Raw genomic sequence first — 13,893 nt, forward strand, 5'->3', positions numbered from 1 at the left:
AGCCGGTCGGAATGGAACTTCCCGGCGTGCTGCGGAGGTGTGGGAGAGATGCACACGAGAGTGGGGGATCGTGAGAAGGGACGCTTTAAAAGTTTGAGGGCCTTTGGAGGAGAGGGGGGTGGAGGATGTGGACAGGGTAGGGCTCTCTTGTACACGTAAGGGATATGCAGAGGTGGCAGGGAATTGGGATATAAAGTGTCAGGTTCGGTTTGGTTGAGAAGTGTGAAGAGCCTTACACGTGACACCCCGTTGTCATGGTGAGGTTTAGTGTGTCCCCCCCTCCACCCTTTACCTCCCTCGCATCCCCGTCTCCCACCGTGTGCCCTCCCCGGCGCGGCGCTCCCAAGTGGCCCTTCGCAGCCCTTCATGCAAAGCGTCCAATTATGGCCCACTGCCACGCCGAAGGAACCCGCCTCCACCCTCCCGCATTCCCCTCCTTCCCTCTCGCTCCCCCTCCCCTCAAGCATCGCACTCCCCAAATCAAATCCCACCCTCTTTTCCTTCCCGTCATCCCCTTCTCAGTCAACCTGCAGCGGCTCTCCTCTTCGTATTTCGCAAGCGAGCGGAGGGAAGGGGTGAGGGGATAGGTAAGTGGGTGGGGAATGGTGGTGTTGTTGGAGGGAGTTGGGGGTGGTGGAGGCGGAGGTGGTTATGGTTTTGCAGTAGTTAGTCGGTGGTGTGTCTGGATATAGGGAATACTTGACCCAGCAATCTGGGGGAATCCACTTGCCCCCGTCACGTGCACGGAGCGTCAACTTAAACCTCGGGCCACTTGAAGGACGGAGAGGAAGTGCTGCTCCTCTTTGCCGTCCTCTCACTCGATCAAAAGACGATGGGTCGACTCGAGCGCCTCCTCGCTTCTACGAGGGTTTTCGAGGACTGACAAATTTGTACTTTTCTTTAGGAGGTGTCGGCGATTTTATCCGGACTCGTGTTTTAATTTATTAAGTTTATTATTGTTTCTCTCTAAATACGCTCTGTATATCACCAAAAAGATTTTGTTTGTGCATACTTTCTGCACGGTTCACTCACAGCTTGCGTTCGCAAAACAAATTTCTCCCTTCCCCGATCCGCTTACTAACTTACGCTCCGAGCGAGAGAATTTTTCCATTTCACCTCTGATTGACTCGGGGTTTTGCTGGTATTGTGATTCGAAAATGTTTCAGATGCTGGTGACTGAATGGAATTGGAAAGTATCTTTTCTTTGCAACTTGTAGTTGATTGCGTGAATATTCATGCTGAAATTTTCATAAAGATAGCGAGCAGCTAGTTGGCAAATTAATTTATTGTTTTCGTCGAAGGAATTAGATTTTCCTTAAGGTAGTCTGAATTAGAAATGGTTGCATCACTTCATTTTTAATGCCTTTTTTCAATTCCCCTTGCGGTGGATGCCAAATTATCACATGGCTAAATGTAGTGTTGAACTACTATAAATAGTATGGAATGCTAGCATTATAAATAGTGTCATCGAATGCAACGTTTTAAGGAGTATTTTTGGAATCAATCTGAAGTCTTTCACGTCATTGAATGAAAACTTTACTTCCTGTTGTTATGACTCATTTACTTTATTCATGAAAGCGATCATGGAATACGAATATTGCTATTTGTATTTCTGAAGATGTGGTATTTAGCCTGCTCCCTTTGCGGGCGAAGTGATGATAGATGTGAACGTTCTCGGGGATTGAAATTTTAACGGAAATGTCAATGAACTTGGAGTGTACTTGATCATTTATTTCCCGTTTTCCTTACAGGTAAGTGGTGCCCAACGAGACGAGAGTGGTCGACGGGGGACGCGAGGACGCCGGGGGCCGAAGCCCGAAGGGGAGTCCTCTACTCATCAGTCTTCCTAGGAAGCCCTGGTAAGTACAACATACCTTCCATCCCTCCATAATCATTAACTAGACATATTGTCTTAACTGCATAAATGGCATTTGTCTATGTTTTGGCACAAACAATTTAAACCATTCCTCCGTGAAATTGTCTGAGACCACATGCATCTCTTACTTCCCTAATTCCGTATGTTGCACCTGAAGACGTGCATGGATTAAGTCCATAATAACCTATTGATGCCAATGTTCTCCGCGTGTGTTGGTGCTAAATTTGAGCACCACTGACTGACTCATCAAATTTAGAGTTTGAGGTTTCTGTGACATCGATATAATAGTTTGAGAATTTTTAATTGTGACGTAGAAATGTGCTGCATCCTTTGTTCTGGAGAGGTTTCATGATGATCCATGTATTTATTTAATTTGGTCAATTTTTTCTTATTATTTTGCCTCATTTACTGAAGTAGAAGCGTACGTACCTTATTACACGAAAAACCCATTACATTGCGGTCGGTTTTTTTATTTTTCTAATGTCAGATGAAAATGCCTTTTGGTGATTAACATACTCTCCAACTAATAAAAAATTTCACCTGTATCTATCACAATGATGTAGTGATTGAGCGAATAGTTTTAAGGATACTGTAGGATGATAACACAACGTATTCCTTCTTATTGTGAGATTATCATTATGTCGCGTGAGGTGTTATGGCTGGTATTCTATATCACCCCTTTGCCACACGTCCTAACGATGGCTTGCCGGTTTGAAGTAGGTGTAGATTTGCATATTCTTCATGACTTAGTGTTCGGTATCCTTAGGTTATCAGTATGTAATAGATTCTTATTATTATTTTCCTGTTATGATTATTTTCTAAGCAAGGAAATTTGATACTTACTTTTATTCCTTCCGTCACTTCCATGTATAATTTCGTCAGAAAATGAAGGCATATTCAAGCCATGCTGCTGATAAAAAGCTGACGAACGATATTGGACGGTAGCGTACCAAACTGACGGCATCGTGGTATTTCTAATACAGGATCTATTTTGACTTTCCTCGGTGGAGAATCAAATAAATTTTACCAAAATGTCTCGGAAAGTCTTTTGTGATCCAAAGAGCCATCTCGCTAGTCCCGACGATTTGCAAGGATTCGCCCCCTCCCTTCCCCTAATTTTATGTCCGCTCCTCTGATGTGTGCGATGCCCGAGACGTGACGTGCCATTAAACGCCGCTCTGCTCAAGCGTGATCGTCGTGAGGTCACGTCAGCCCCTCGTTCACCCCTTCATCTCATGGCACGGCGGCAATCCCTCCCTCAAATTGCGTTCGGGGACGAGGAACGCGGAGCGAGAAATAAATACGCGGTTTGGCAATCGTGCTGATCTATGTCTTTTGCGATCACGTTGGGCTCTGTGAGAGGATAAATGCATTTCCTTGAACTGGAAGGGTCAAATTGAGCATTTACAAGCAGTCGTAGCAGTTGAGATATTAAATTTTCTTTCTATGAAGCAGGGCTACCTTATAAATTGTGCGATAATTTTTCCTCTGCCCTCAATCAACAAGAAGATGAAAACCTGATTAAAATTCAAGTTTGCCCTAATTAATTTGAAAACTACTCTTTTGGTTATTGGAGGCTCATATTTCTGGGTTAACTTTAATTCTATGGATAACTGACGTATATAAGTTTAAATCTCCTGTGAACGTTATTTTTTGTCCAAAAACAAACCCGTAGACGTATCAGACAGGTTATTGAAAATCAGTAATGCGGTAAAATTTTGTTTTCATATGTTTCCCGATTGCAACTTAACCCCGGCAATCAGGTACCGTTTTGCATTTTTAAGAACCGAAATTTTGATACCCGATCCTTCTCGCTTTAAGGTTTCATTCGACTTCAATCGCAACCTCGTGTAGGTCTTATTTGTTTCTTTCAAACTCAAAGCCGGACGACATAGAGAAACATGAAGTCGCTAATTCCGGGACTCAAATTTGATGCACGCGTCTCTCTCCGGCGCGAGTCGAAAAAGAAGAGCTCGCTTGAGAAGCAAGTCCTTTTACCCCCGCAGCGGCTTGACGATTGGAGAAAATATAGGCATTTGCGAATCTATATAACCACTTAAGCACATGCAAGTCTCGCATTGCCGTTTGCATTATGTAACCTCGGGGCATTTTCGTTACCCCGGGCAACTATTTCCCAACGATTCAGCCGTTTTCTCCGTGCCTCGGACGAACTGTCTCTAACCTCCCCGCCCACCCTCCCTCGTCCAACCCTCACGTGCTCTCCCCTCTCCCTCACCACCCACCCCTTCCCGCCCCCCCCCAATTCCGCTCCCTCCCGACTCAGCGCTACTTTGCGCTGGCGCACAGCTTCCAGGGGATCCGCTGTATATCCCTGCTCTTCCAACCGTCTCCCACCTCCCCCCTCCCTCTTTCTCGGTCTTCCTATCCCTCCCTCGTTCCTTCATCCTCCGACCCGCTCCTCCTCTTCCTTCGCCAGTATTGATGTCAGGACCCTGCCTGCCGCCATGCCTCTCTCTCTTGCTGTGAGGGGCACAGGAGGAGGCAGTGGGACTGGGTTGGTTGAGGGGACGGTTTGGGGGGAGGGGCGTGGGAGGAGGGGGGACGGATGGTGGAGCCTTTGCGGAGGGAAAAGGGGTTAGGGTGGGCGGGGTAGGCGGGAGGCTTTTGGCTGCCCTAGGAATGGGCTCGCCGGGAGGAAAGTCCCCCCCCCGCTCTCAAAAGAGAAATCCCTGGAAAAAATGGCCAAGACGACATTAAATAGAGATCAAGTTGGACCAATCGATGCCAGTCCTGCTCCGAAGATACGATTTTCCGAGTTACTATCGAGCAATTATTTCACAGTTTTGATGCTGTGTGAAAATCAGTTCATAATTAAATGTTTTGTGCTTGGAACCTCGAGCAATGATCCAGGTCAAGACGTCGAAGAGGGTGGTAGATGTGGCTAGGGCAGGTTTTCGAATTACTTGTCCTGTATTAAAGGGATTACCCTCTGTGGTGTGGTATGAGAACTTGGTTCGATCTAACAAAATTGTTAAAATATAATACTTCTTATTCCAGTACAAATATATGCTATGAACGGGCGAGTTCATTTTCTTGTGGCATAATTTCTCCCGTATTTACTATTTCCCTTCAAATAATTCTGCAGCTACAACTACATAATATCCTGCAAGCCGACGTAGGGGCGTGTGGCGGGGGAGGGGGGGCCGTCATCAGCCATGCATGTACTATCACAATAATTACACGTCGACCCAAATATCAGTTCGATCATGCAATCGTACAAAGTCAATCATGCGAAAGAAGGAACTCACATGCAAGAATATTCAATAAAAGGACAAATAATTCTGTAAAAGAATGCTATGGAGAGCGTAATAATGACTAATTCAGTTTAGAGAATGACTTAGCCATCTTAAAGGTTGCTGTCACGCTGTTTAGGATTGTAATTTGTCAGAAAAATTGTCACTTACTTCATAGGTGTTAAATTCGCCATTCATCATGAGTTGCGGTTTTTTGGTATGTGGTCTTAGGTTATATTCGATGGCTTGCTTTTTCCGTTACGTGGCGATATTTGTATCACTGTTGTCGAGAACGTGAGATACCCACATAAAATGTATAAGGTGAGGAATGCGTCTTCTATGCATCAGATACCCCATCACAGCTGGAAGAACATTTATTTTGCCGTAAATGTTATTAAAATTCTTACTGAGTACGTGTCAAGTTTGTGCTGGATCCTCAGCAATGGCAATGTAAATAAAACAATTTCCCGGGACTATCGACTCTCCGCTTATAAGAATAATCATTGGTTTACTGCAAGTTGTAATGACGCACGTCGACAAACACATAAACATGGTGCAGACAATAATTCGTCCTGAATTTTGATCCATGTTTATCGGAAGCTTATTTCGCTTTCGTATTTACTGTCGGTCGCTGCCTAACCGGATAAAGATATTCATTTCCTCATCGGTAACCTCTGGCTTTATCACATTCCGTCGATCGTTTCACTTAATCTCCCGTAGGTCTTCCCCTTGAGGTACTCCTGCCAATTATGTATTTTTTCTAATCAAATAACACCATCTTCAACAATGATGTCTTCAGTATCATTACATCTTCACGTAACCTTCAAAAAATAAATTTGTTTGGCCAGGCAAAATGTTAACACACGTTTTTGTTTCGCCGATTTTCCATCATTTTCAATTATATTTAGTTTGGTACATGACACCCGTAAGATATGTTCATAATCCATGTGACGTTTTATGTGTCATATGGTAAAAGATTCCCATCACTGCAGCTATAGTCAATATCTGCGTTTGTTTCCGTTTTTGTTTTGAGCGTTTCTTAAGTAGTTTTATCTCGTCGTAGCCTTAACTTCTTTCGCCAAACGACTGCTATCAGAGTCGGAGCTCTTCATGTAAGATTGGTGGAGAGTAAAGGAACCCATCCAAATTAATGAATGGCGGGAAAAACTCACGTCATTAATGTTAAAAAAAATCTACGACTTAAAAAAAAAGTTCCGAGGACTTTGTAAACAGAGAGGAAAGACTCTTGTTTCTAAATGTTATGGTCACAAAAGATGAGGTGACGTGAGTTGTCTTGAGACACGGCAAGGAGAGTTTCTTCGCATTCCTCGTCTGTATTTCGGGTAGCGCCGTTTTTAGGGTCCAATTAAAGAGCACTAATCGGGGATTGCCTGCATCCCCTTCCGCTCCTCTACCCTCTCTCCCTCTCTATCACCCACGCACACACACGTTTCTCCTCTCCCTCCCCCCGTCCTCACCGCCCCTCCACCCGTTGCCATGACGACTGCCACGGCGTCCGTATCCAGGCGACGCCGGCGCCACTGGGGGCGCGTTCTGCGCTGGCGCGTAAACTCTCCCTCCCCGGTCCGCCCTCCTGCTCCGTCGTCCCTTTCCCCGCTCCGCGCACCCTCCCCCACTCCCGTGCGCTGCCCACTCTCTTGCCCTGCGCACACCTTTTGCACCATTCGTCGCCCTGCCTCTGAAGCAATCCAATCAATCGTCTGGCTAACAACAGATGGCGTTGGTTTGCGTCGGGTAGAAATTTTTCCTCTTTCTGGGGGGGGGGGGAAAGAGTACTGGAAAGGTTTTTCTCGCTCGCTCTCCCTGCGCGCGGAGTGTGTGTTTGTGTGTGTGTGTGGGTGGTCGCGGCTGAGTAGGAAGGGGAGGAGGGGGACTGTAACGACAATTGAAGATCGTTAACGTTTTCGTGTGCGCATTGGATGGCGGTGGTGTGAGGTGGTCGGGCAGAGGGTTGGGAAAGAGAGAGAGATGGAGAAAGAGAAAGAGAGAGATAGAAACGCCAAAGAGTGAAGTGAGGGAAATGGCCGAGCGTTGTAAAGCGCGAGGAATGGCTCGGTTCATTCTTATTAGTTCGGAATTGAGGTAGTATTATTGATACGGTCGCGTTTTATTAATTTTTTACCCTTTTTAAACTTTAAAGGAAGGCGTATATTGTGCAGCATGCCCCTGGTGCGCTTCCATCGAACGTAGTGATGCAGAAGTAGAACGTGGATGATGAGATTTTTTAATTCGGTCCCCTCGATGCACACTTTTCGCTTTGCATACTTTTTCGTTTTTTTTGGAGAGAAAATATTTCGCGGGTGAAGTACGATGATGGGATATTTGATGTACATGTAATAGCAAAAATAGTTTATCGTTAACTTTATAATTTGTTAATACCATTAGCTAATAGTTATGTAATATTGGGTTTTTACAGTATTTTGAGTGCTGTATTGAGGATCATGATCTCAGGAAGAATGCCGAATCAATGCTTCATTGCAAAAATGCATTTTTGACAGTTTAATTCCTGCTAATATGATTATGAAACTGAAAATGTCATTCAGAAATACGATTATCGGAATGTACGCTGGTTCATAATTGAGTCACGATAAAAAAAATTGACCTAATTCAAAAGTTTGGTATAATACTTTTGCACTGGTTGAATTCATCGTCTAGCTGATATTATTGTTTTGAACAATATGAAGTTTGGTGTACGTGCCTTTTTTGATATTATGGACTTTTTCGTGCTTCTGTGGAGTGCGTGATGACGCACGGACTCACTCGACGATAGCGTTCCTTGTGATAGTAAACGGCTCGCCTATCTTTATCCCTGTCATAATTTCGCGGCTGATTTGCCGGGGTAAAAAACGCACCGAAAACCGGAAAATCCCATCCTCTTGTTTGGACGGGTTGCACTCGTCTCCGATGGGTTCCGTCAGAATGCTGAACTAAAAATTTCATCCTCGTCATGGAAAACCGATCAAATGATGTGTAAATTAAGAATCTCCGTTGCCCTCCCTCTTTCCGGTCCGCGGGAAGAACGGTTCATGAGAGCATTTGGCAGTGGGAGAGGAGAAGCGGGAAGGAGGAGACGAAAAATAAAGATGAAATAGGAGAGAGAGAGAGAAGGAAGGGGGGTGGGGTGGGGAGCATGAAAGAGAGTGCATGAAAGCAGAGTGAGGAATATTTATGGCGGACGGATCGTGATGGCCGCGTCTCCTCCCATTTTGATGGTTTATTATCCGAAATATCTCCCGACTCCATATCCCCCCTCCACGCCCTCTTCCTCACTCCACCGCCGCACCATACCTCACCACCTCTCTCGCTCCCTACCCACCCACCACCCATCCTCCTCCTCCCTGCGGGGTTTCCCTCCCTCCCCGCTCTTTCTCTCTTTCAAAAAATCCGCCATACCTTTTTCCTTGCCTCCCTTCGCCCCTCTTTGCCTCCGCACCCGCCACCCCCCAAACCCAACCTCCTCCTCCCCGCGTACAGCTCGCTTCCCAAACGAACGCATTTAACCGAAATGACCGTAAAAAGGTGCGTATTTCGAGAGTTCGAAACCAGTCCACGTACTCTCTAATGGTTTTTCCGCCTCCCCCTCCCTCCTCGTCTCCCTTTCCCCTGATGGCATGCAAAGCGAGGCGAGCCGGGAAGGAAAAAAATGAAAAGCGATCCGCGAAACATGAACAGCAAACAGGGATGGGGCGCAAAACCAGGGGGAGAGAGGATAGATAAATTCGAGTGTGGGGGAGTTGAGGGGTGGTGGGGGGCAGGGTGCGTGGGCGTGGGGGCCGGCGTGACTGGTGATGCCTAATTAGTGGATAAAATGTTTCAAAGGGAATTGATCCGCAGTAATGGAGCGCGATTTCGTATTACTCGGGGCCGGGCGAGTGGAAGTCCCGTCGCCGGTGAGATTCGATTTCCCTCGCGGAATTTAATGACGTTTTTATGCACTCCCTTTCCGACGTGCACAAAAATGCGCGGGAATGGTGAACAATGGGGTATCAAAGCAAGATGCGTTTGATCAGGGCGCGTAATTAATGCTTTGTGGAATTGAGAGGCCCTTAAAGCTAATGTTGTTAATGTGTCGCGGAGTCTTCACCCACGTATGTTTCTGGGCAATTATATTGTGGGCTATTGAAAACGAGTGAACTCGTAAGCAGGTAAAAAAAAGAGGCTGCAATCGTCACTGATGATAATGTGGCGAAGTTAGGTTTTTTTAGCGTAGCAAAGACCGAGGCAGGAACGTTGCTTAACATGTCCACTTTTGAATTTGAATCTGTAGTAAATACTAGAAAAATTATTGATATTTGAATGAATAACAATTAATTACTCCTTGTATCTCCTCATTCCCGTCGCCGTGGTCCATTACAATAATTGAGGTATAGATATTTATACTCTGCGGTGGTATAATAAAATTGTAATTTTCTAAAGCTATTGCAATTTAATGCTGCACTTTGGGGTTCTAAATTTTGACTTCTTAGGTTGGTATATACCCGTAAATAGTAGCTTTAAGTACTAATGAACCGTGCGAAGCTTTTCATTTTCAATTTCTAGCTCTCTTCTATTCACACCTCCTAAGATATCGAACCTGTTAGGACTAGTAGCTTGGCTTAGTTTTATTAATGACGAAGCAATTGGATTGTTTAGTTACGTGTTCCATTACGGCATGCTCTCGGGAGCTCTGTACATGTTTCGCAGCAAAGATAGCTACGTTTCTACAAATAATTGGCTCTGTTCACTCGTGAACTGTAACCCACCGTTTCCATCAAATGGCTTTGCACAATGCCGCACTCGCGTTTACTCCTCCAAGCGAGAGCTTAGTGTTCTCTCTCTCTACCCTCTGTTCGACTTCTCTTACAACCCTCTGCCTTCTATGTTATTTTTTTACCCTTTACGATGTTTTTGTATTCAACTTGTGAATTAAGTATACAACTTCTGGAAGAGTAATTTTATAGCTTAGGAAATTGGGGTTCCTTTGTCGGAGTACAGCCAACTTTACGGCTGTTGTGAACTAACGTCGACGTTCGGAAAAATGCTTTCCAAAAATGAAATTCCTTCTAATGAGGACCGAAGATCGGAAAGAGTGAACGGAAGTGGGATATAAAAATATGAGGCACAAATGTCATTGCTTGATTCGGGGGCAGAGATATTAGGATGTATTTAGGTTTTGCTCAATTCATTTCATCGTCACAGTCCTTCGCCATTTTCTGACGGTGCCCTCCATTGTTCGTTCCCTTAACCATTTCGCTCCTCGCCGTCTTCTCACCTCAGCACATCTCTTTTTCCACAACTCCCCCTCCTGAGAAGACGAGAGCCTTTCTCAACTTCTCTTTATTATACTCTAGAACCTCCCCGCGCGCTTCCCTACCTTCTCTCACGTTTCTCATTCCGCGCTATCGTTCTTCCATTGTTTTTGGCATCCATCTCATGCCTCTCTCATTTTCACCCTTCCCTTCCAAGCTTCCCTCCTCCGGCCTAACTCCCTCCTCCTCCCTTTCCTTAAAGGACGCCCACCAAATTGGCGGGTTGTCCTTTTCCCACGAAAGAAGATAGCAGGTTCCGATGGGAGGGAGGTGAAAAAGGGGGGGGAAGAAGTGGGAGGGAACGCAAAAAGGGAAGGGGGAAGATGGTGAGGAACCCATGTGCCGCCTCCTCCTCCTCTACCTTTTGCAACCCTTATCCCTTACTTCCCCCCCGCTCCCGGCCTCGTCTTCCCCCTCTGGACTTCCTTTCTCCCCTTTCCCCTCTGTTCTACTCCCCAACCTTGTGTCCCTCTTCTCTCCCCCACAGTTTTTTCCTCCTCTCCCTTAACCTCTCTTCTTCCTCCCTCTCCCTCCTCCACACACACACATCTCTCTCCGGTGATTGGTCCATCCATCACCTCCCACGCACCTCGTTCCCTAATTGGCTCCCTCTTCCGATCGCAACCCCGCACGATTTCCCCCACCCGCGCCCTTCCACCCGTACGCCGACCCCTCCACCCTCCTCCGGCACTCCCATACTCCCTTCCCCCCCGTCTCATAGACCCTTCCTTCTACGGCCATATTACCCTCTCGTAGGTCGGGGATCTTACAATATTATCTCCGCGCCCTCCTCTTCGCTATGTGGCAGGGGGTGGGGGAAATTACCCAGCATCAGTCACTCCAAAAGCAAGGTTTTCGTGATATGCCGCGGACTTATTGCAAGAGCCATCGACCAGGAAGCATACAACAAGCTCTCCATTCTCCTCTTCCCCTTTTCAGTTCCTTGTTAAAGGTAAACGCGCTCGGACGGCCGTTCTTGGATGCAGACCGCACTCGTTCTTTTGTGGTGCGGAGGAAAATCCCGATACGACCGTTGCTAATCAGTCATCGAAGACTGTCAGTGGAGGTAGACATAATGGACGGAAAGTCGGAATCTGAGAGAAGAGTTACGGCTTGAACTTTCTATCAAGGTCATTTCCTTTTTAATACTATTTCGATATTTTCCAAGATTATTCGGGTCTCCCACCGGGTCCACGTTCGTAGGTTTGCCGACGTTTTGATGCCCTGAAGACGATGGACGACTCGGCCATCGAAACGTCGGCAAACCTACGAACGTGGACCCGGTGGGAGACCCGAATAATCTTGGAAAACATTATTCGCCGGGAAAGTACCAGATCATTCTATTTCGATATTGATTTGCGCTTACGGAAATTGTGTCCATCATCATTATCAGATTTGTTTCTTTCGACTCTCGTTTCTTCTCAGTCAGCCTGAGAACCTGTATTTATTCAAAATTTAGGTACCGATCATTTTTGTGTCTAATTTTTCGTCATAATTATTTTTCAACATATTATTTACATTCATGGGTCTCTTCTTTCATCCATAATTTCACCCTTGCATCTACTTGAAAAAATACCATTTTGGTAAATGAAAAGGAGATTAAATAGAAATCGGCGGACGAAAACATATGCCTGATGCACAGTATTTTTAAGCCGAGTCAATAGCTCTCTTCTCTTCACGAACTTTGGTCAGCTTTGGTATTGTTTGATGAAAAAGCGTTACACCGTGATGAGGCATCATCAATATTCGTATTTGATAATTCTGTGGAAGTTTCCGTCGTTCCTTCTGTTGTCATGGGTAAATGCCACTTCCACGAAGTGAAGTCTAAAACCCACAAAGTTTATTGTAGGGGAAAATTTTTATCTCCCCTCCTTCAGGCACTTCACTCGAAACTTTATAGAAATTAGCAGCTACCTTTCGCAAGTTATAAATTTGTCAGCCGTTCTTTTCCGTCAGGCATTCCTATAATTTTCCGTGCCCTCCGAGTATCCGAATGTGGATGTGGTAGTTTTGACTAATTTGGAAAAAAAACCACTTTCTCTCTCTTCGGCTCGTGGGCACAAAGGTTTCGTTTAAAAGGCTTTTAGCGGTGTGTTTTTTGTCACTTATCTTCAGCGAGTTAAAAAACGGAAACAATTCTTCATCTCACCAAACGGCCGCATCCTTCCGCGATTAATCTTCTTCTCGCATTTGCGCCATCTCCAGGCGAACGCCCACACTGTCAGCCTGGCGCGCTGGGCACATAAACACACCAACCAACCAATCTCTCTCTCTCGCCGCCCCCGCAAAACACCTAATTATTATATTTCTCTGACTGATTACCGTCCCGTTGACTGTTTCCCGCTCTGGGAGAAGGGCAGAGGGAGCATTTCAACGGGGGACCCTACGCGAGTATACACGGAGTGGTGTCCCGGCGCAGAACATTCTTCATTTGTCTTCACCTCGCAAGAGGCTTAAACGGGAAAGATTAAATGTGCCACATTTATTTTTTTTCTTTTACGTATTGAGTTTATTTCTCCCTCGCCAACCTGCGGAGTCATCCTCGTGCGGCCTTATCCCCCCTCCCCTCACGCCCCCACGGTGGGTCCAATGTTGTCTTTTCCCATTCCTCATTTGTCATTCGTTTCGGCACGAATCGAGGGAAACGATTTCCTCTCCTCTTTTATTTTTCCGAGGGCCCATCGCTCGTGACTTACCGTGCATCTCCCATCTCTTCTCCTCCCCCCTCCCCAATCCTCTCCTCCCTTTTAGGAACCCCGAAACTATGTAGGGAGAGGAAAATAAAGGAAGAGAGAGAGAGGGGCGGGGGAGAGGCCTTCACGTGCGCGCGCCCTTTCCTCACAAAATAGGCAGCGCATCGCTTCGTAATTGTTACCTTGGCGAAGCAGTTCACCACCACTCTCCTCCCCGCCCTCTCTTCCCCAAAATCAACCCCCCCCCCCCCTTGGCCCCCTCCCCATCCGCAGCCAGCCTATCACTCTTCCCGGCCCCCCGAGCGAGAACCATAACCCACCCGCCCCACGCCCCCTCCTCCGCACACCCCCCCTCCTCCTCCCTTGCCACGCATCTATCTCCCCTTACCCAGCATCTCTCTCTCTCCCTTCTCGTCGTTTTAACCACCACCAAACAGACACACACAGACGCACTCTCTTCCCAGCCCTTCCATTCCTAAAACCCTTCAGGGTTGTGTGTGTTCGGGGAGAGGGAGGAACTCTCTCTTTCTCTCTCTCGGGGTTGTGAAGGCGAGGAGGGGGCAGAGAATGGTATTTTTTTTAATGGCGGATGTAGGGAAGTAAGTGTGTGTGTGTGGTTGGGAGGAGGCGAGGGACGAGGCAATGGGAGGAGGAGGATGGGGAGGCGGGAGGAGTTTTCCTTCCATTTACGCTGAGGCCGCAAGGGATGATGGGTAAAGGGTTGGCGTGGGAAGGAAGAGTTTTGGCGCGGTGGGGGGAAA

At 46.5% G+C, this 13,893-nt stretch overlaps 1 protein-coding gene across 1 annotated transcript in view; it reads left to right on the plus strand.

Annotated features, from left to right (window-relative positions):
* The window catches only part of hth (Meis homeobox homothorax), an 834,894-nt gene that overhangs the window by 554,158 nt on the left and 266,843 nt on the right, over window positions 1–13,893 (plus strand). Inside the window, exon 8 of the mRNA XM_071597689.1 lies at window positions 1,752–1,859. Coding sequence (XP_071453790.1) covers window positions 1,752–1,859 — 108 coding nt within the window. The remainder of the gene's footprint in view (window positions 1–1,751; window positions 1,860–13,893) is intronic.

Source organism: Hetaerina americana, unplaced genomic scaffold, assembly GCF_022747635.1.
Source record: "Hetaerina americana unplaced genomic scaffold, ioHetAmer1.1.p SCAF_9, whole genome shotgun sequence".
NCBI classification, from domain to species: Eukaryota; Metazoa; Arthropoda; class Insecta; order Odonata; family Calopterygidae; genus Hetaerina; species Hetaerina americana.